A 19958-nucleotide genomic window follows, 5' to 3' on the forward strand; every position below is an offset into this window, starting at 1 on the left:
ACATCCGTACAGTATGTTTTGTATCAGTTCTGTAATTGAGAGGAATCCGCAATCCTTTTGTAATTAAATGGCCAAACCAACAGGGCGAAATAAACATGTGAACCCTTATCTGACTTTTTAATTCAGTTTTGTTTACCGCACCAAGTACTTGTCACTAATTGCTTTCATGTATAGTAGTCTCATGTAGCACACCTTATATCTGTTACATGAGACTACTCGAGAAACTGTCTCTTAATTCTGCTCAATCCGTTCAGGTGACCTCTAATGGTCATCTTGAAATACTTTAATTTCTTTCTACAAAGATCTCTTAGTGAATAAAACCACTGCAAAACAAAGTGCAGCATTTCTCCACCAAACCTCCAGATGTTTATTGACTGAGCGTTTATGGTTTGCACATTTCATTAAATTGGAGACAGTCAAAAATAGGACTTTTTTTCAACACTGACAAAAGGGTTTCTTATTAAAATAAAATATATCTTTTCATAATCTTAGTCTTCTGTACATGTAAAAAAACAAAACAATACAAATATTTACAAGAACACAAGACAGTACAAAAGTTTTCTAATGCTACGTTTTGTTCCCTGCCAGCTGCTGGGAGGTTTTGTTATTTATAACCACAAGTAGTTAATGAGGTTGTAGATGATGCGCTGTGGAGGGTCAGCAGGCCCAGGATGGTGGAGAGACAGTGCAGCTTCTCCTTGACGTGCTCTGGCAACTTCTCGCTCTCCTTGTACCTGAGGAGACGACAAACGTTAAAGAGAGCTGTTCCTGCACACAAACACACACACCTATAAAGTCACAACACGTTTATTTTGCAGTACCTGGTGACCCTTCTGTCTGGAGATGTGTAGGTGATGCAGGAAACTCCCGCCTGAACCACCAGCTGGGAGCCGTCGTTGAACTGCACCCACACCTCTCCACTCGTCAGCTGCAGAGACAGACACAGATTTAAATTACACAGACGATTCATTTTCTGAATATAGAATATAGCTGAATCTATTTATCAGTTACCTGGGATGCCCATCCAACATTGGGCACAAATATCGACTTCACCACTTTCCCTGTGTCCTGTCGCAGCGGGGAGGTTTTCCTATTCAGGCTGGCTGTGGTGAAATCAGACCCGTCATACGAGATCATCTAAAAAATGATACAAAATTGGAAATTGAAAGACAAGTCCCATCAAGAGTCAAGTTGTTAAAGCCTCTTATTCTTCTGTTTATACACCCTGTAGTGTAGGGCTGTAAGACACCTACTGAAGGAGTGATTTGCGGAGGTTGAGGAGGTGAAGCAGTATCAGGAGGCACCGGGTGGGAGGGCAGAGACGAAGAGCCTGGGATGGTAGGGATGGCAGGTCTCCTGGGAGCAGGTGTAAAACTAACATTAACCACAACACAAGGCAACATTCAAACCAACAAATGACATCAACGTGTTGTTCCTCTTACCTGCCAATAGTGATGGGGAAGAAAGGGATTTTCTTGGTGCTGCGCTGCTCCTCCGCTGAGATGGCGGCCTCCAGGGACAAACAAATGCTATGGCCCTCGTCAGACAGCTCCACATACCCCCTGCTCTCCGGGCTCAGGACGCTCAGCCCCACCTCGCCCTTCACCGTGTACGACTTCCCGCTCTTCTCCACCACTCGCACCAGCTCCGACGTCTTGTGGGTCTTTGCTCCTACACAACGCAAGTCAAGCATGACATGTTAACTCTAACACAATAAATCGTCAGCACAGCTTTCTCCAATAACTACTTAACTACCTTTGACTCACCATCATAAAAGCAAACTTCCAGGTCTGCATTCGGAGCGTTCTCCATCAGCATGACTTTTGCGTACTTGGTGTAAAGGGTCACTTTTGGAGTCTTGGATTTCACAAGCTGCACAAACGTAGAGGCGTATTGGTACTTCTTCCAGTATTTTTCTGTGAAAAAAATAAAATCACTTATAGTTAGGAACGGGCATCGTTTGAAATGTATCGATTCCGATTCCGGTTCTGCTCATCGATTCCGGTTCTTATCGATTCCCCGTTTCGATTCCAAAATTGTAAAAGAAAGAGGTCAAATGTTTAGAAAACAAAAATATCTTTATTCTTTTAAGCTTTAACTGAAATTGTTACAAATAAAAAATATACATGCGATACAAATGGATTGCACAATAGCTGTGCTTTATTTTAACTGAGCTATGCCTGTGGCAAGCTATTAACAGGCATTACATTGTGCCTTGTCTTTTTCTTTTTTTAGTGTAGTGGAGCCGCACTTTAGAGCGTTTACCGCGATCCATCTTTGGTGTTATGAAGTGAATGAGCTCGTGAAATGTCTACGGGAGGGCGGGGGGAGCCTCGCTGCGGGGCAGCTGTGGACCTCTGTCGCCTGTCAGTGCAACTTATATGATGCCGTTTAAAAAAATGAAGGGCGGTGCCGGCCGTCAGCGTACCGAGCCGGCCGCCAACGGCCCGCTGACGACCGGCTGTTCTGTGATTCTCCAGGTCCGCCCTGTATTCCACCGGGTCACCACGGTGCAGACGGACCCGCTGGAATACAGGGTCTACCGCGTTTAGGAACCGTTAAGCAGAACCGAAATTGTGTATTTCGTATGGGTACCCGGCAATTTCTTATCGGTTCTCATCTGGAACCGAGTTTCGGTTCCCAACCCTACTTATAGTACATTTTTGATCTTATTCGAGCAGATGTTACTTGTTGCATTATGTCAATCATAATACCTGGAAGGTCCTCGTAGCTGCAGATCAGAATATCTTCAGGTGGAGCAGGAGGACAGTCCAGGACAGGAAACCCCTTTCCACCATTAGGCTGGTATATTGTCACCTTCAAGAGATGATAATATTAAGATTTAAATAAAATTATGTTATATTATGTTGTTACACTACCCCCTACATGTCACATATGGAACATGTCAGAGGTACTTGATTCAGTGAGCTCACCATGGAACCGTCACAGGAAATCCGGAGGACTTCTTTGACCCTTTCTTGACCGCTGTGGCTTTTTAACAACTCCATACATACGTCACCTGTGTCCAGAATGCTCACCTGTAGGAAACAGGAAATACGATAATTATCTCAACTGCTCATAGTAAACATTACATAATTAAAATATATATGTGTGTAATATCTTACAACAGCATTTTTGGTCTTCTGTCTGATAGGCTTCAGTCTGGATGCGCACAGGGGCAGGATTATGTCTCTCAGCGTTTTCTTCTCTTTATCCACACCGGGTTTAGCTGAAGGCAGCTTTACTTCCCTGCTGTGAGGAGGCTGGAACTCTGGTATATTTTCCCTGAACGAGTCAGAGTTGGAGTGAAGGTTGTGTTGCATGTGTTGCTGGTTGTGGTTCACACCTCGGCCCATGGGCTTGTCGGTCCAGGAGTTATGATTCCCCAGAGGTCCTCGACCGCTATGAAAGCTGCCGCTGCTGCTGTGAGTGCTGCCGTCTGCCGGCCTCTGACCAGAACCTGAGCAAAGAGAAAACATTTTTGTAAACAGGAAAGCTTTATTTGTTTGAGTAGCAAGTAGCTTTTTTGTTTTCGCTTTACCAATGCTGAAATGTATCTGTATAATCTAAATCAAAATCTTACCGTCATTATTAAGCCAATTTGTAACTCCATCCAGGTCTTGAAATTGCAGGTTTGTTGGATGTGCAGTCTGTGTGGGTAACAAATACCCAGAACTGAAAAAGAAAGTGCAACCTGTTAGTCTCATAAAATTTGTTAAAATAAAAATAACATCATAAATAAAGACATGTCTTACTTTGTCGACTGTTTGACGGGGGGAGAGGGGAGCCGCCCATGCTCTCGTAGTTCTAAACCAGTCAGATTCTCCTCTGAGTGGCTTCTCCCCAGCTCGGCGTGACCCGGCCCCCGGCCCGATCCCGAGCGTTCTGAGGAGTGCGCCCTCCTCAGGTAGCGGGAGTGAGGCTCCCTGCTGTCTCCACCATGAACCCCCCTGCTTCTTCCCTCCCTGTGAAATATATCCGCTTGATGCTGCTGCTGCTGCTGCTGCCACTGGTCTCCATCCTCAAAACAGGCTCTGGTGGGTTTGCCTGAAAAGGTTGAAATGGGCACCATTCTGTTCGGCAGGGCAGAGCCGATCATGTTCCTGGTTCTCCTCTGGAGGCGGCTGCTGCTGCTGGCTGAAATGGAGGAGGTGCAAGCTATGGAGATGGTGGCAATGCCGCTGTCAATGGAACAATCATCCACCAACCCCTGATCCTTGGTCCGGACCAGCAGGCTTTGGGTCATGAACGGGTGGTCCAGCACTGCAGACAGGCTGGGCCGATGGGCGGGGTCCCTCTGCAGCAGCTGGTGGATCAGGTCCTGAGCCTCCAGAGAAATATGGCTAGGCATATCATACTCCCCGAGAACCACTTTAGACAGAGTGTTCTTCACTGAGTCCGTGTCAAACGGAGGGCGACCCATCAGGAATGCGTAGAACATGCATCCCAGCGACCAGACGTCCGATTCAAGACCGTGAGCGCTGCGAGTGGCCACCTCTGGGGAGATGTAGTTGGGCGTCCCACACATGGTGAAGTGCTTTTCAGTTGGGAGTTTGAGCTGAGTGGCCAGCCCAAAGTCTGCAATCTTAATGTTCATGCTGCTCGTCAGCAAAAGGTTAGACAAGGTCAGGTCTCGATGCAATATGCCGTGGGTATGCAAGTACAGCATTCCTTTCAATATTTGATGCATGAAATGTCGTGCTGCGGATCAAAACAACACCCTTTTTTAGAAAAAGGTAGCTTGCAAAACTGAACATCAGAGAAACCATTTACTTTAACATAATATTAGTTTAATTTTCCCAAGTAAAATAATTGTGCCTGACCTTCATCCTCAGAGAATGCTGTTTCCTGCTCTTTTAGGTACCGACTCATCTCTCCGTTGTGGCACATCTCCAACACCAGGTACACATAGTTGCTGTCCTCAAAGTAGTTGTACAGCTTAAATAAAGACATGATATAAAATACAGTATTTATTATCATGTTAGTGAGAAAAACAAAATATATGATTTCCCAAAAATAATTACATTAAATTCTACAATGAATGTGTGTTTGTAGCTGCAAATCGTTGTAAATCGTACATTTTGTACAGAAAAACATAAACCCGAAACGTTGCAAAGAAAGTCTAAAGGAGGACACAGGCAGACTGTATGTAGTGTAATACCAAATCAGTTGAGTCAAGCCAACATTACCTCGAGAATAGAAGGATGTTTCAATCGGCATTGAATCTCCACCTCGTTTGTCACACGCTGGACCATACCAGCTTTGTGCATTGCTTTTTTGTCAATCTGCAGATGGGAACAAACGAGATAATTATACACCTGCCAATCACAGGATAAACACTGTGATACTGCGCTGCTGCATGGTGGTTGGTCTGTTGGCTAATAGTCAATCTGTCGCCCACAAAGCCAGTGAACTTGCAGACCTCATTCGAGGGGAGTCGAGAGACCACCAGAAGCCCTTGGGAGGCGAGTAGGGTCTAATTATCCAAACAGTTCCATTTTACACTTCAACCGTCATTGGTAACAGCATGTGTTTTGGTTAAGAGTTTATATTACAGGTTAAGCATGCTGTAATTACCTCATTTTAATGACTTAGAATGATGGGGTTCTTACCGTTTTGATAGCAACCTCCAGACCGGTCTTCATAGATTTGGCCCGGTAAACACATGCAAAGGAGCCTTTCCCAAGGAGGGTGAGGACCTTAAAGTCCTACAACAGGAAAGAGAACAAAATAAACATTGAGTTGAACAATAAATCATTGAGATAAATGAATTGTATTTGCTAAATATTTAACAATGATCTCAGATTTAAAGGCAATTCTATTTTTGATCAAATTACAGACAGGATCTTCAATAACATAATACCTCAATCCTGAGCTCCTGGTTAAAAGGTAAACAATTCTCCTCATCTCTGCTGGGTTCGGTGTCAGCAGAATGGTTTAGTAAGAAATAGTGGATAACCTGATCAAATATCATCCCTCTGGCCTGCGACATGCTGAATGAACAGCTAAACACACACATACATCTAATGACCTGACATAGGGAAATCCATCCCACAACAAACGTTAACCGTCAAACAAGCCACGAACACCTGACGCTGTCATATGGCCAACCAGAACCCTCCATTATCCCGGCTGTCTTCCCGCTAACGAGCTGTCTCCAAGCAACATGTTGGATTACCGAACTGAAGCAGGGGAATAACAATGTGTCCCGGGAGAGAGGTAAGGTTACACATCACCAGGCTGCAACCTAATGCTGATAGCAATACCCAAACTGATATAGTTATAATAATAATACCACAAATAATAATAAGAGTTAAGCAAGTTTAAGTAAAAAAACAACTTGACACACAAACAAAAGCGAACACTCACGTCGAGTTAAATGGCTAACATGTAGTTTAGCAAAATATTAGCTGCAAGTTAAACGATATATGCATTTAAGTGAATCAAATTAGATGCTTTGACACTATTGAGGTTAGTATATCAAGACAATAAGCGTTAAAAGCACGGCAAACAAGCCATTTAAAGCTAAAACTAACTTTAATGTGAACTAACGCTGCCTAACAGAGACAGTGTGCAGTTAGCTTGGGGGCATTAGCCTAAAATAAGAGCTCACCTCAATCTTATCGCCGATCGAAACACTCATCGTTCCTGGTTTTCGCCTTGCAGATGCATGCAAGTTTGCAATAATGTTCCTTGATCGGTACAGTACATCGATAGTCGGTAAAAGAGTGTTCAGAAGACATATAAGTGTCGATCGCGTTCTCCCCCCAAAAAATGTGCCATTTTGAAAATATTTTCCGTTAGTCTCGGGGCTACGTCACAGGCTACGTCACATGGCAAAACAATCGTTGCCCCCGCCCCCTCGAAGGATCCCACTCCTCCGAGTTTGTAAACTTATTCTGTGTTTTATATTTCATGAAGTTCATGAATATATTTCCGGTTTGTTTTTTTCAATTCTTAACAAATCCGTTGTGCATTAATTGTAGAGAGAACCAACGTGTATACAAGGAAATAAGTAAATAATATAAGCAATCAGAGGAGTGCATACACGCAGGATATTAAATGTTATTTAATCTACTGCTGCAACTAATAATTGTATTTGTAGTTTGTCTATAATAAAATGTGTATATTAATGAATCGAAAAATAATTTGAGATTTTTGTCCTAAACCTAAAAATATTCAACATATAATACAACTACTATTTAATTATTTGTCTAGATTTCAATTCTACAACCACATAACTGAGTCTGCACTGTTTGTCTTGATTGGCAAAGATCTGCTGGCCTTATTAGATAAAGTTATTTATATATATATTGTTACTGCTGAAAAATTAGAATAAAAGATAACATATTGGATTCTTTCCTATTTTCCTTGTTGCATTAAAGATCTGATCTGTTAATTTTCTCATGATTAGTTTTTCTTAATGTGTAATTTATTAATTTAATTTCAAACAATAGAAGGCTTCATACACATTATACCTTAAAGCTAAATTTGACTTGGGAAAAGTTTTGTTACTAGGTTTCCTCTTATTTGGTATTTTTCGGATTAAATTGTAGTAACAGTATGTTATCTCCACCAAACTTTCTATTTTTTTTTTTAGCACAATACAGTATACTACAGATTTAGCTAAATATCTTCATGTCCCACATTTTGTTTTGTACAGAAAATCTAATTTCAGACTATTGAAATTTGGTCTTGCATACAAATGCATTTATTTTTTACATCCTTATAGCCCGTGACTTAAATGTGAAAAATGCAAGAAAACGATAAAGGAGATACTCAACCAATAAATTACTAAAGAGATTTGTTGTATCAAGTATTGCCATTGTACAGTACTAGGAATATTTTCTTTATGTACATACTGTATATGTACTGCTCTGTTTACTAAAAAAGTATATAGAGTTTCTAGACATGAATATCCTTTCAAACTCATTTAATACAAATATATATAACTTGTATTAGTGAAACAAATGAATAGTTCTGCGACAGCATGTTCTTCTCTGTTGAGTGATAGGATTTGCTGCAGATAATGTATGCCTATGAAACACATGTTGTACAGAGGAAACAGGTTACGTTAGAATCTGAGTTTATTCTATTGCATAATTTCTTCATTTATAAATATGTCAAATCTTTGTGAGAATACAGCACACCATCGTCACACATAAGGATGAAAACAGAAACCTCAAAAGGTAAAGTCCAATGGGGGGGGGCCCACAAATAAAAGTGTCTGGTGATGATTGAGAGATGGTCCCAGGTTCAGGTGTTTCTACTCTCTAAATGGTCAGCTGTGGGGGAGCAGGGGTGGTTGCAGTTTGCTTTCTCTCAGTCCACCTCCATCTCTTTTGCACCAGGCTTTGTCTGCTGGCTTCCCTTCCCTTCTGCTCCTTCCTTAGCTGTCGGGTCATTATGAGCTCCACTGTTTTGGTCATTCACTTCAGGGGCCTCCTCCACCGAGGGCTTTGGTGTGTTGATCACTGGATTACATACATCCTCCAGTTCCTGGTGAGTGAGAAACATACGACATGTTGGCAAAGGAAACCCACTGATCATTACAGTAAGAAATACATCTTCGGTAGTCGTTCACATACCTGTATTTTGAAAATGATTTCTGCTACTTTGACAACGGGATCTTGAGTGATACCGAGTTTGCTCTGTGCGTTCATCATGCTGTTCATCCAACCCATGCTTTCATTCACACACTTCTCCACAGTGCTCATTTCCTCTGCACTCAAATGCAGGTATCGCTCATCCTAGGGGAGAAATTGTGACAAGAAAATTACAAAAATGATTTGTATACTGTATGTACATGCAATACATCCCATCGAAGTGATGTACCTTCTGTTTATAGGAATCCACAATCTTCATGTAGAGTTGCATTTTTTTCCCCAGCTCTTCAAAAGCCCTCGGCCTGTCCTCCTGCTCTCTGTGTCGATCCTGAATAGGTTGACCCAACCTCTGGAAAATAACAGAATTGGTGTTCATGTGTCCAGAAATCTTAAAAACCTTTAAAATGTCTCTAAGCCTAAGTAGCTTGGTTAAGCTTTTCTTGTGGTTTAGTAAATCCCATCTAAAATTGAATACAGAATTGAAAAACCTACCTTGAGTGCATCCAGCTTCTCCTCATAGACTTGTTTGGGTTGGTCTTCTCCATCCTCATACAGCCAGTTCTCTGTGTCCTCCAGCAGCAGAGTCAGCCGGTTACTGTCCTGTTGTCAATGTCCCAAATTAAAACAGATATTGATTGAATACAGTAGTAGTTAATTTGCTTGGTAGATCAAATGTATGCTAGAAAGCTGCACTTACCTCCTCAGTGATATACTTTTCATATATGCCACAAAGTTTGTCCCTCAGATCGTATACATACTCCTCTACAGCATTTTTAGCATCATTTTGCTCCTTCACCAGTTTGTCCTGGATAATCATCTGATGCTGTGAGGAAGAAAACAGAAAAAAAGTCACAGGAGGCAAAACAATAACAGCAAAAACAAACAATATAGTGATATCTGACTGAAAAAAACACAATTTAGAGTGTAAAAGTTGAGTTTAATAAACTTTTAAAAACATTACATTAATAATTAATAAGAGAGCAGTTTGCCTTTTTAGTAATAAACATTTAAATATCTTCAAATCTAGTATAACTTTGTGGCTTTAAAACCCCAAGTTAAACATAAATAAAATGCATTACTGTACCTAAAACCAAAATGTAGTCCGAGATGATAATCCCTGTGACAAATAATTCCCCTAAAATAATACTGGCACAGATTATGTAAATAATCAAGCATTAAATAAATACTGTGGTCCCTTGTTGGGCCAATCAGTGTTTTGTGCCAAATTGTAATATTGAACATAACACGTATAAATTACATATCAGGTTTTTAATTCAACTCGATCCATTAGTGCTCAGGTAATCAACATTTCAGTCAGACCATGACTCAGCTTTTCTAAAGGCCAGAAGCAGCACTGACCTCGTACTCCACAAAGTTGTTAAGGACATCGTTGTCGAGCTGTCGAATGTTGTTGGCCACGATGGGCAGATCTATAATCTTCACTTTGACTTTGGGCTTGCTCGCCCCTGCTGCTGGGTCTTGCTTTTCTCCAGGCGCCCCCTCCTGAATTTGAAAACCAGGAAACACAATTCAGTCTTCTTTGGAGTATTTTACTCAGTATCAAGGTTAAAATCTGTTATCCTTTATTGAAGTCCAGCTGACCTTACTGCTGGAGCTGTTGTCCTCGTTCTGCTGGTCCCCCGGGCTCTGACCCTCCTGATCCACCTGCATTTTGGACTGAGTCACAACACACAATCAGCTGTTTTAGCCAAGTCTGGTTGGATATAAATAACTTAAAAAATGATATTTAGAAAAAATCGAAAGTAAAATGAACCTTTAGTGTATATCAGACAAATGTAAAGGAATTATCTTTGCTGCAAAATCCATTTAAAACAAAAGATAGCACAAAAGGAACGTTGGCAAAATGCTCTAACCTGGTCCTCTGCTTTGCCTTCATTCTGCACCATTGGCTCTGAGTCCATTTGCATTTCCTCTCCCTCTCCTTTCTGCTTCTCGATCAGAGAGGCGCTGGACACGCTGAAGATGCCGTGGACGTTGACGCGCACTTTCACCTTCACTTTAGAGCTGTCTCCGTCCGGCTGGGGAACCACATTCTGTACAGAAAAACATCCTGGTGGCAGATGGAAACAAAATTAGTGTTTTAGTTAAAAATATTCGATGAAACACCCTGAACATAATCCTTTAAGGTGGAAGTTACAAATTGATATCCCCCCAACACCTGGTTATAAGGACCCATCTGTAGGAGACTGTGTCCTCTTTCTTTAGGTATTCAAATGGGCCAACCAAAGAAAATACCAAGGGCACTTAGGGGTAAGGATCAGAGTTACCTATCCTGTGGTCTGGGTAGTGGAGCTCTTGGGGGTTGCTGTAGAAGGCTTCAAGGTCAAAGGGTTCCTTCTTGTGAAAGGTGATCACTTTGGAAAATGGGGCAGCGTGATTCTTACTGAACACCTCACACTCTCTGTGACAAAAAAAAATGCAGTAAGAGAAAAAGAATGTCAGAATGCACAAACAAAGTCAGCAGTTACTTGTTCTTAAAGTTAGTTAAGGTAAACTGTCCTTACCCCAATCCATCCTCTGTTGGGGACTTCCAGCGAAGAGTAATAGGAAAGGGAACCACGTCAGTGATGGAGAATTCACGCACTTTAAATGCTGGAGACAAAATTGCACACTGCACGCAAACAAAGAGCACAAATTACATGTTACGAGCTATAGAGTGTTTGTAAAGTGCTTCACAACAAGGAATCATTAGTGTCAAAAGAAGAGTCATACCTGAAGTGCACAGCCTCTAGCGACAGCTTCGTCGGCGTTGAGCGTGGTGCCGACGTCTGTTCCAAAAAACTTGGCGATTCTTTCTTTGACGGATGGGATTCTCGTGGCTCCTCCAACTATCTCTACTGCATAGATATCATCCCGGCTCAGCTCTGCCCAGCAAACAGACACATGACTCAGTTTATTCTTACTATAAACTGCTTTAATGAAATGTACCTTCACAAATTCTACCAAATTTGAGGCACATACTTGATTGTTCGAGGACTGATTTCAGTGGCATCTCTACTTTCATCAGATATTGACCAGACATGTCTTCAAACTGGCCCCTATGGGTAAAAATTAAGAATAAAAAAACATTTATATTGCGTTTCCACTATAAAGATGCATGAATTAAGAGTGAATGTGTACCTGTTCATCTTGCCGGAAACATCGATGTCGTTCATGAAGCACTCGATGTTCAGAGGCAGATCGGAGGAGTTAGCACTCATTAGCTTCTTCAGTTTCTCACACTCCTGGTGCAGCCGCAGCAGTGCCCTTGGGTTCTCCCTCACATTTAGCTTGTACTTGCTCTTAAAGTCCTCGCAGAAGTAATCAACCAATGCCTCATCAAAATTGCGTCCTCCAAGGTATAGGTCATGTGCAGTGGCGAGGACCTGACATAGCAAAATGTACATGAGTTGAGATTGGACATTTCAGGTTTAGATGTTATACGAAGCGGGAAAAAGGTGAAGCTCTAACCTTAAGCTTGCCTTTGTTGAAGGCAGTGATGGAGACCTGGAATGAAGAATGGCCCATGTCAACAAATACCACATTTCTTGGCCTCTCTTCTGGACTAGGAAGATCCTGTTTGTAGATCCCATATGCCAAAGCCACTGTGAATGAAAATTAACAAAGTGTTAAAGCAAAGATATTCTAATGTTGGTGGAGTTATCAAGACAGTTCAGTGTGCACCTAAAATTAGAAAGGTTAGCGCAATTCACAAAATGAATTGCCCTTCCACGTAAGATCAATGCACCCTCCTAGAAATGTCACTCTTACTTATTTTGCCAAGAGCACTGACCTGCAGTAGTATCATTAATTAGCCGTAAACAGTTCAGCCCTGCGATTTGAGTTGCATCAAACACGGATCGCCTCTCAGCATCTGTGAAGAAACTTGGGACCTGAAAACAAGACACAATTTGTTATGTATCATTGAACCACTTTAATTATGTTAATGCTATTCTAATTTTGTTCATCACTCACAGAGACGACACAGTCCACCACCGGCTTCTTCAGGGCGCTCTCTGATGTCTCCTTTAGCTTGGTGAGCAGCATCCCAGTGATCTGCTCCACGGTGAACACTTTATCCTCATCCAAATAACGCACCTGTAAACATGATCAAATTAAGACTTCCGAGGCTTATTGAGAGTAATTATTAGCGTTTTATATAGTAAGCCAATAAGTTGTTTGGAGGTTAATTACAGAAGACCAAAAACATGTGTGCATCTCGCTCACTTATCACAACTATTTTGTATACAAAAAGGTGTACAATGACACAAAGTAAAGCCTCCTGGTGGTTTGTACAGTGCTTTACCTTAATTCCAGTGTTTCCATTAGTCAGTTTATGTAAGCTGTAGGGCAGTTTGGTTTTTTCAGCTTGGACAAGTGGGTCATCAAATGCTCTGCCGTGGAACTTTTTGAAGCCATGGACAGTATTTTTGAAGTTTGTTGTGATCTAAAATAAAAAGACACTCAGTAGATATAGCCACTATTTTCTAAATGTGTATTGTTGTTCATAATCAAAAAGATAACTGTTACAATTCATTCATTCAAGTGATCATTTTATATGATAGATTTATTACACAAACAAAGGATGATCTTACTTGACTTTTAGCTGCATTTCCAATCATGCGGTTTTTGGAGGCCAAAGAAACACAAGCCCTTGATGGAAGAAAATCACATCAACAAATGATGTAGGCTACGTCAACAAAATAACGTATATGTTACCAGATATGGCAGACGATGCTCGAACTGTAATTGACTGTTGCAGACAGAGTCAAATGTCCAGGGCTCAGAGGCAAATATCAATTATAGAAATGTACCCAAGAGAGTCTGAGGAAGAACCACAAACTAGGGCAGTGAGACAAAACAGATCACCTTAAAAAAAAAACTGCGAACCGTTGTGTGACAATGATGAATGCTTCTTGCCATTTAGGGATCCATTTCACACGAGCTAGCAGTGACATGTCACTCCCTAATTTCACCTTGCCACAAAAAATCCCTATTCACAAAGGTGCAATGCTCAGTCATTCTCCCCAGTAGCACATCGCTGTTTGCAGGATGCTGCAGAAAATGTACTCCAGTTAGCCTGCTATACAGTAGTAGCTCCAGCAGTGTCCAAATAATCTAATCACTTGATATTGTAAGATTTGTATTTTATTATCTACTCTATGAATAAAGCACTCTCAATTCCCTGTTAACTATGGACGGTTTCTGCTTTTGGGATGTATCTTTGGCAGGCCATAATAAACGCACTTTCGCCATGTCATATTTAAAACAACTTATTACCCTTCACAGCGTAGAGTATAGTAACATGCTGTATAGCCCACTGTAATCTAAATAGCATCCTGTTTTCCCTTTTCAGTCAACTTCGCGGGGCACTGTTTATTATTATCAGGACATGTCTGTTAGAACGAAAAAAGGTTAGTTTAGAAAGACACGCTTCATTTTTTACCTAAAGCCTACGTAAAAATGCTGTGACGGTGGAATAAACCAATAGCCTCAGGCCTCATGACGCCGCCACCACCACCATCCCTGCTGCCTCTGTATTTATTTATTCACCCATACCTTATCATCACTGTTGTGCCAGTGCGCCTGCAGTAGCAAGCGTTGCGTAACAAAGTCAAAACCAAAGCACATTTAACGGTGATGATGACGGTCAATACTTACGGGGTGCATCTGTCACTGTAATCGTTGGCAATAGTTTCAATGCCACCGCTCCTGGCCACGGCGATGTGACAATTTTGGTAACCCACATCAATCCCTACCACTGACATGGTGAGCGCTCTGAAATGCACCTCCTGTCAAATATATTCCGCAACGACCGCACTTGACAGCTATTTAAAAAATACACATGCAATGGTGGTCTATTCCAAAGATCTAATGTAATTAAGCGTGTCCTCTAATCTGGAAAAACTACGAGAAAGCTAGCTGAGGGAATACTAACTGATTTACTAGCTGTTATGTAAATCGAGCTGTTTATAGCAAACTCATTCAGAGTAATCCCAGGGAGCAATGATGTCCAGACCGGATTCTCCCACTCCGAGGCGGCCCGAGCATCACCAGCGGCTCTGACTGACGGATCCCTTTCAGTCCGCCCCCGCACGACTCTCATTGGATGAGTCACCCCCAATGCCCTTATTTGATTGGTGTGAAAACAAATCAATAAAAGAAAAATCTAGAACCCCTTGGAAAGGGGACCGTGAAATACGTCAAATTCACTACAGGCAGCAGTAGCTTCACAGACACGTTTGCCCTAAATGTAAGCTGTCAGGTAGAGTTTCTCTGTCCAAATGAAGTGATTCAGGATGTATCTGTGCACCTTAGAGTAAAATATATGACATGACAGATTTTCTAATTTATCTCTGGAGTTGGAGTTGGCCCGTGGTGGCTTCCAGTTTGAAAGCAGGAGCTTCGGAAAAGCTTTGGACAGGGGAAAGATAAGGGTGTGGCCGAGCTGTCCATCTTCTACCCTATGTTAATACGTTGTTACAAATATGATCATGTAAACATGGAAATAAAAGGCCAAATAAATCTCCTTGCTCTGATATAGCCTACTGCTTTACTGAGTATTCCTTTAACAATAGTTTATCTGTTTGTTTTTTTAAATACATCAACATTAAATGTCACTATCTTTATTATTTTATTTATTTGTTTTGCTTCCACGTAATATATTCCCAGATGCCCATATTCATATATGTACCCCTTGCGGTGGTGTAAGAAGTACTACAATCTTTTTTTCTAAACTAAAATAATACTGTGCTTGCGACTGGTTAATTAAAGCACCAAATTATTGTTGGAAAAACTACTTAAAGTATGTAGAATAAATAATATAGGCCTTTGTGTTGTATTATTGAATCATGATATAAACGTGCCACCAGCATTTATTTTTAGGTAGAGGATACTCGTCTAAGTTAACGTTAAAACAACCTTCAATCATTTAGAAAACATAATCAGAGGTTTTGATTAAACATATCTCTGCAAACAAATCTTTAGCATACTTATCATATTTTCGCAAAGATTATCAAATGTTTTGTCAAATCTTCAGTGACAAAGTTAATATTACTATCAAAAACCTGTAGAAAGACTAAATGTATTTGTGGAATAGAAAACAAATAGAATCAAAACTAGCTGAAGACAAGGGGATTTCCCCTTTGGCTCATTGGCCGTGTATATTTGTACTGACTGTTGACTTAACACATCTCTAGCTTAGTTGCACAGATGTTAAGTTATTAGAATCTGTTAAAGTATTTCAAGTTCGTAGAAGATACTGATTCATAGGAGCTAAAAGGTGTGTGTTGTTCAATTGATTTGTATCATAATGAGAAACAGGTTTATGGTTGTGTTGGTCATTTTAATTTTAACTAGACAAAAAAAAGTTTTAACTGGTAAAAACAATGATTAGCCATAAAAACAAAATGGTATTGGTTGTTATCTGGTGATGTCCTCTTTACTTGAACATGTCTTTGTTTCCTCAGTTCCTTGATGAGGACCACATGGACTGAATGTTTCTTCATGTTCGGACTGAGCCCGAGGACCTGAGCGAGAACAGGAAGTGCTGGTTTTACAAGCAGAGCTAGCCAGCTAGTTTTAGGGAGGTGGGTTAGCTTTGCCTTTAACTCAGTCGTCACAATGGGGCTGTTCGGCAAATCGTCAGAAAAACCACCAAAAGACCTGGTGAGTACTCACTGCTGAACACAAAGATTGTCTTTGAGAGTTTTGTCCGTAGAAACAAAACAACGTTAGCATCTTTTGCTAACCTGCTAACGTTAGCTGTCAGTGTAACTTCGTCCAATCTGTTGCTGCTTCTGTTGAGTGGACAGCTGACGTTACTCAATTAAACAAGTTAAAACAGTCCCTGTAAAATACTTATAAGTTATGTGTACCGTATTTACGTTTTACGTCCGTTGTTATGCCTCTAATGTTGTTTTCTATACTGAGAACCAACTAGCTAGCATACGAGCTAACAGTAGTAACTGTCAGACGCCTCGATGTAAACAAATCCTGATTGTGTTAGCTCTAGCTTGGCTGACATCTTGATCTGTTACAGTTTAGCTGTTAAACGTTATACATTACTTTTGTCTAATGTTACACGTAGCGCTATGTTGAAGTGGGTGTCAAAAGTCATTGTAGCTGTTAAGGTAATTAATTCAATTTGTAATAACGTTGTATGATTTTAGGTCACTGAGTGGTCTCAAAAGATCAGGAAGGAAATGAGAGTGATTGACAGACAAATCCGAGGTAAGATACAGTCAGTATGTGACACTATCACTGAGCACCTGCAAATAGAAACAAATATATATGTTTATTGTAAAATGTATGTGCAGTGTATATATCTGCATTGTAGTTCCATGACAAACAATCATAAAACAACAAAGTATTTTAAATATATATAATATAGCTAAATCTTGAAGAATGTCACCTGTTGATTTGAACTACTGAGTTATCTCATTGTATTTTTAGCTTAGAAAATATATTGTATATAAGTATTAATAAAATGATGTTGTGTTTTTAAGATTGTATATCCCACAACACTCAATGACCATATTATATTAGTTGTATCAGTGTTTCTGTTGTATATCATATAATGCCCTTTTGTTTCAGATATTCAAAGGGAAGAAGAAAAAGTGAAAAGATCCATTAAAGATGCTGCCAAAAGGGGCCAGAGGGATGTGTGCGTGATTCTCGCAAAGGAGATGATTCAGTCAAAACGAGCCGTCACCAAACTTTACGCTTCCAAAGCTCACATGAACTCTGTGCTCCTCAGCATGAAGAATCAGCTCGGTGAGTTGGGGAGAACATCCACTGGGGCTTTAAGACAGGACAACTTATATCATACAGTGTTTCCCATACATTGATTCATTTGTGGCAGGCCGCCACAATTAAATATCGTCCGCCACAAATGGATCTCATAAAAAAAAATATATATATATTATTATTATTATTACTATATATATATATATATATATATATATATTTTTTTTTTTTTTTTGGGTAGTCTAATGGATAGTGAGGTGGGCTGATGATCGGAAGGTTGCGAGTTCAAATCCTGCCTGGAACACCTCTACTAGTGTGCCCTTGAGTAAGGCACTTAGCCCTCGGTTACTCCAGGGAGAATGTCCCTGTAATTGGTCATTGTAAGTCGCTTTGGAATAAGGCGTCTGCTAAATGCCTAAATTGTAAATGATATTTTTGGGAGAATAAACCCCACAGATCCTCAACTCCGGTGTGTTTCACTCATTAACAACGCAACACAGAGCAACAAGATCGTTGTCTACAGTAGCCATGAACTCGCATGTATTATCTTCTTTGAGGGGGGGGACGGAGGATACATGCACCACCCGAATAGCCTAAGGGGCCTTTGGCTTTTCTTGCCGGGGGGGGGTGCGGTGCGGTGCGGTGCCCCCACAAATGGAATCAAATTCTGTGGGAAACACTGTCATACATGTGTCAAATGATATACTGTCATCAGTCGAACCAGTGTGCTCATTTATAATAAAACATTATGTTCTGCATTCTAAGTAAAGGGATTGTATTTTGTGTGTTTATAGCTTTACTTCGTGTAGCTGGGGCCCTGCAGAAGAGCACAGAGGTGATGAAAGCGATGCAAAACCTAGTCAAAATCCCTGAGATCCAGGGAGCCATGAGGGAGCTTTCAAAGGAGATGATGAAGGTAAGCACCAGTGCCCAACATAAACGAAAACAATTCACTAAAAAAATCAAGTTACTAGAAGAATTAAAACATTCCAACTAACTCTACTCACCGTCTACCATGATTTCTGATTCTGGTCATTACTTTATCATAATGCAACATTGCATATTCATCTACAGGCTGGCATCATTGAGGAAATGCTTGAAGACACATTTGAGAGCATGGAAGATGGAGAGGACATGGAGGAAGCAGCAGAGGAGGAGGTTGACAAGATCCTCTTTGACATCACAGCAGGTGAAGACATTTGTTCTCATCTATATATCACAATATATTATAATATAACATTCCTGTTTTGTTTCTATTATAAAATGTTGAGGTCTAGTTTTTCTAGGAATTACACCACAGATTATTCATACTGAATCCTCTGTTTCATGGCTCTATTTGCTTTGTCAGGTGCCCTTGGCAAAGCGCCCAGCAAAGTCACCGACGCCTTGCCGGAAATACAGCCCCCTGCAGCTGCTGCGGCTTCAGATGATGAGTCAGAGGAGGACATTGAAGAGATGCAGTCAAGATTGGCAGCTCTGAGGAGCTAAGGTGAACTGTACTGCTCTGTCAGTCAGTCTGCTCACTTTAATAAGGACAATTCTGGTGCTGGGTGTACAGTGCTAAGCATCCTCTCCACTCCATATTATAATTAACATAATCATTTGGGGTTAACTTTGTGCTACGACAGTTGGTGTCTTTAAAAAGCTTCTTTTTTTTTATAGGAGGTTTTGTCTACTCTGCGCAAAGAAAATGTGTTTTGCTTTATTTTGTCTTTTATTATCGGGGGTGACCCTAGGTAAGTCTTTATTATCCAAAGTCAAACAGAAGGTTTAAGAAAGTGTATATAATGTAAGTATAGAAAGCCTGCTGTGCCTACAGTGCTTCATCATGTTCTTATGTCCTAAGTTACGGACTGGTTTGGATATTTATGATCCTAATAACCGATTCAATAACTGCCCTGCACTTAAAACACTCCCTAGATCACTATTCAGCAGTTGTTCCAAATCTGTTCAGATACATTTTGTAAGAAACAGCTGTTCTGTTTACTGCTAACACGCCTACATCTGAAACACTAGATGGTGGATGGATTTATCATTTTTGATAGTTGATTTCTGTAAAACCAAAATGTATCTGTTCTGTGTGATCATACATGTTAAGTGCAGTCATCAGAAAAATGCACACATACTACCCCTAACCCATGTATTTTGCATTAACATTCAGCTTTTTAAATCTTAGACTTTGTGTTACGGTTGAGTTCCTTCCCAGCAGGAAGATGAAAAGGTTGGTTAGTGCAGAACTTATGTATTGTGGAAGTACTGTGTGTATACTTTTTCTGTGTGAATGGGGGAAAAAATAAGAAAATAAACTTTTAAGAATAAAGGTTGTTGGTATGCTGACTGCATTACATCAAATCGTGCTTTTAACAACAACGTACTTTACAGTTGGCCCCTTAACCTCATAGTCAGCACTGAACTTTTGGCAAAATCTTATCAGATATGAGCTTTAAAGGTCCAATGACATGCTTTTCCGGTTATTACCCGTCCCCTTGTATGTTATGAAGATTTTTCTGCATGTGAACGGTCTGCAGAGTCACAAACCCTAAAAGTACACCCTGTAGCGAGTAAAACTCTAACACAGAAAATACCTGTCTAGCTGCCCCAGAA

At 40.6% G+C, this 19958-nt stretch overlaps 3 protein-coding genes across 3 annotated transcripts; 1 reads left to right on the top strand and 2 right to left on the bottom strand.

Moving 5' to 3' along the window:
* Nucleotides 1-338: 338 nt before the first annotated feature.
* Nucleotides 339-6822, bottom strand: plk4 (polo-like kinase 4). The gene is given in 16 exon segments (XM_079693793.1): nt 339-655; nt 657-734; nt 822-928; nt 1012-1137; nt 1254-1356; nt 1443-1671; nt 1767-1916; nt 2715-2817; nt 2934-3038; nt 3126-3460; nt 3584-3675; nt 3756-4701; nt 4824-4938; nt 5190-5285; nt 5613-5708; nt 6614-6822. Coding segments are annotated over 16 exon segments (2742 nt in total). The 5' UTR covers nt 6644-6822; the 3' UTR covers nt 339-624.
* Nucleotides 6097-19674, top strand: chmp3 (charged multivesicular body protein 3). Its single transcript, XM_079693798.1, has 7 exons — nt 6097-6219; nt 16076-16274; nt 16778-16838; nt 17202-17381; nt 18149-18270; nt 18429-18543; nt 18703-19674. Exons 2-7 carry the CDS (start codon nt 16230-16232, stop codon nt 18840-18842), a joined length of 663 nt encoding a protein of 220 aa, XP_079549924.1. The 5' UTR covers nt 6097-6219; nt 16076-16229; the 3' UTR covers nt 18843-19674.
* On the bottom strand, nt 7917-14680 carry hspa4l (heat shock protein 4 like). The gene is made up of 19 exons (XM_079693794.1): nt 14268-14680; nt 13202-13259; nt 12913-13053; nt 12582-12704; nt 12400-12499; nt 12078-12211; nt 11748-11992; nt 11589-11665; nt 11340-11491; nt 11132-11238; nt 10895-11028; nt 10481-10677; nt 10209-10283; nt 9966-10109; nt 9304-9429; nt 9099-9206; nt 8836-8955; nt 8589-8750; nt 7917-8499 (listed from the first exon to the last, which is right to left on the bottom strand). Exons 1-19 carry the CDS (start codon nt 14372-14374, stop codon nt 8323-8325), a joined length of 2487 nt encoding a protein of 828 aa, XP_079549920.1. The 5' UTR covers nt 14375-14680; the 3' UTR covers nt 7917-8322.
* Nucleotides 19675-19958: the final 284 nt, after the last annotated feature.

This window comes from Notothenia rossii (assembly GCF_949606895.1).
Source record: "Notothenia rossii genome assembly, chromosome: 7".
Classification (NCBI taxonomy): domain Eukaryota; kingdom Metazoa; phylum Chordata; class Actinopteri; order Perciformes; family Nototheniidae; genus Notothenia; species Notothenia rossii.

Coding starts and splice junctions, on each gene's coding strand:
- hspa4l (XM_079693794.1), bottom strand. CDS start 14,374: ATGTCAGTGGTAGGGATTGATGTGGGTTACCAAAATTGTCACATCGCC. Junction 12,705..12,912: donor ATGGAAACACTGGAATTAAG/GTAAAGCACTGT, acceptor TCATGTTTACAG/GTGCGTTATTTGGATGAGGA. Junction 12,500..12,581: donor TGGTGGACTGTGTCGTCTCT/GTGAGTGATGAA, acceptor TCTTGTTTTCAG/GTCCCAAGTTTCTTCACAGA.
- chmp3 (XM_079693798.1), top strand. CDS start 16,230: ATGGGGCTGTTCGGCAAATCGTCAGAAAAACCACCAAAAGACCTG. Junction 16,275..16,777: donor AAAAACCACCAAAAGACCTG/GTGAGTACTCAC, acceptor GTATGATTTTAG/GTCACTGAGTGGTCTCAAAA. Junction 16,839..17,201: donor GATTGACAGACAAATCCGAG/GTAAGATACAGT, acceptor CTTTTGTTTCAG/ATATTCAAAGGGAAGAAGAA.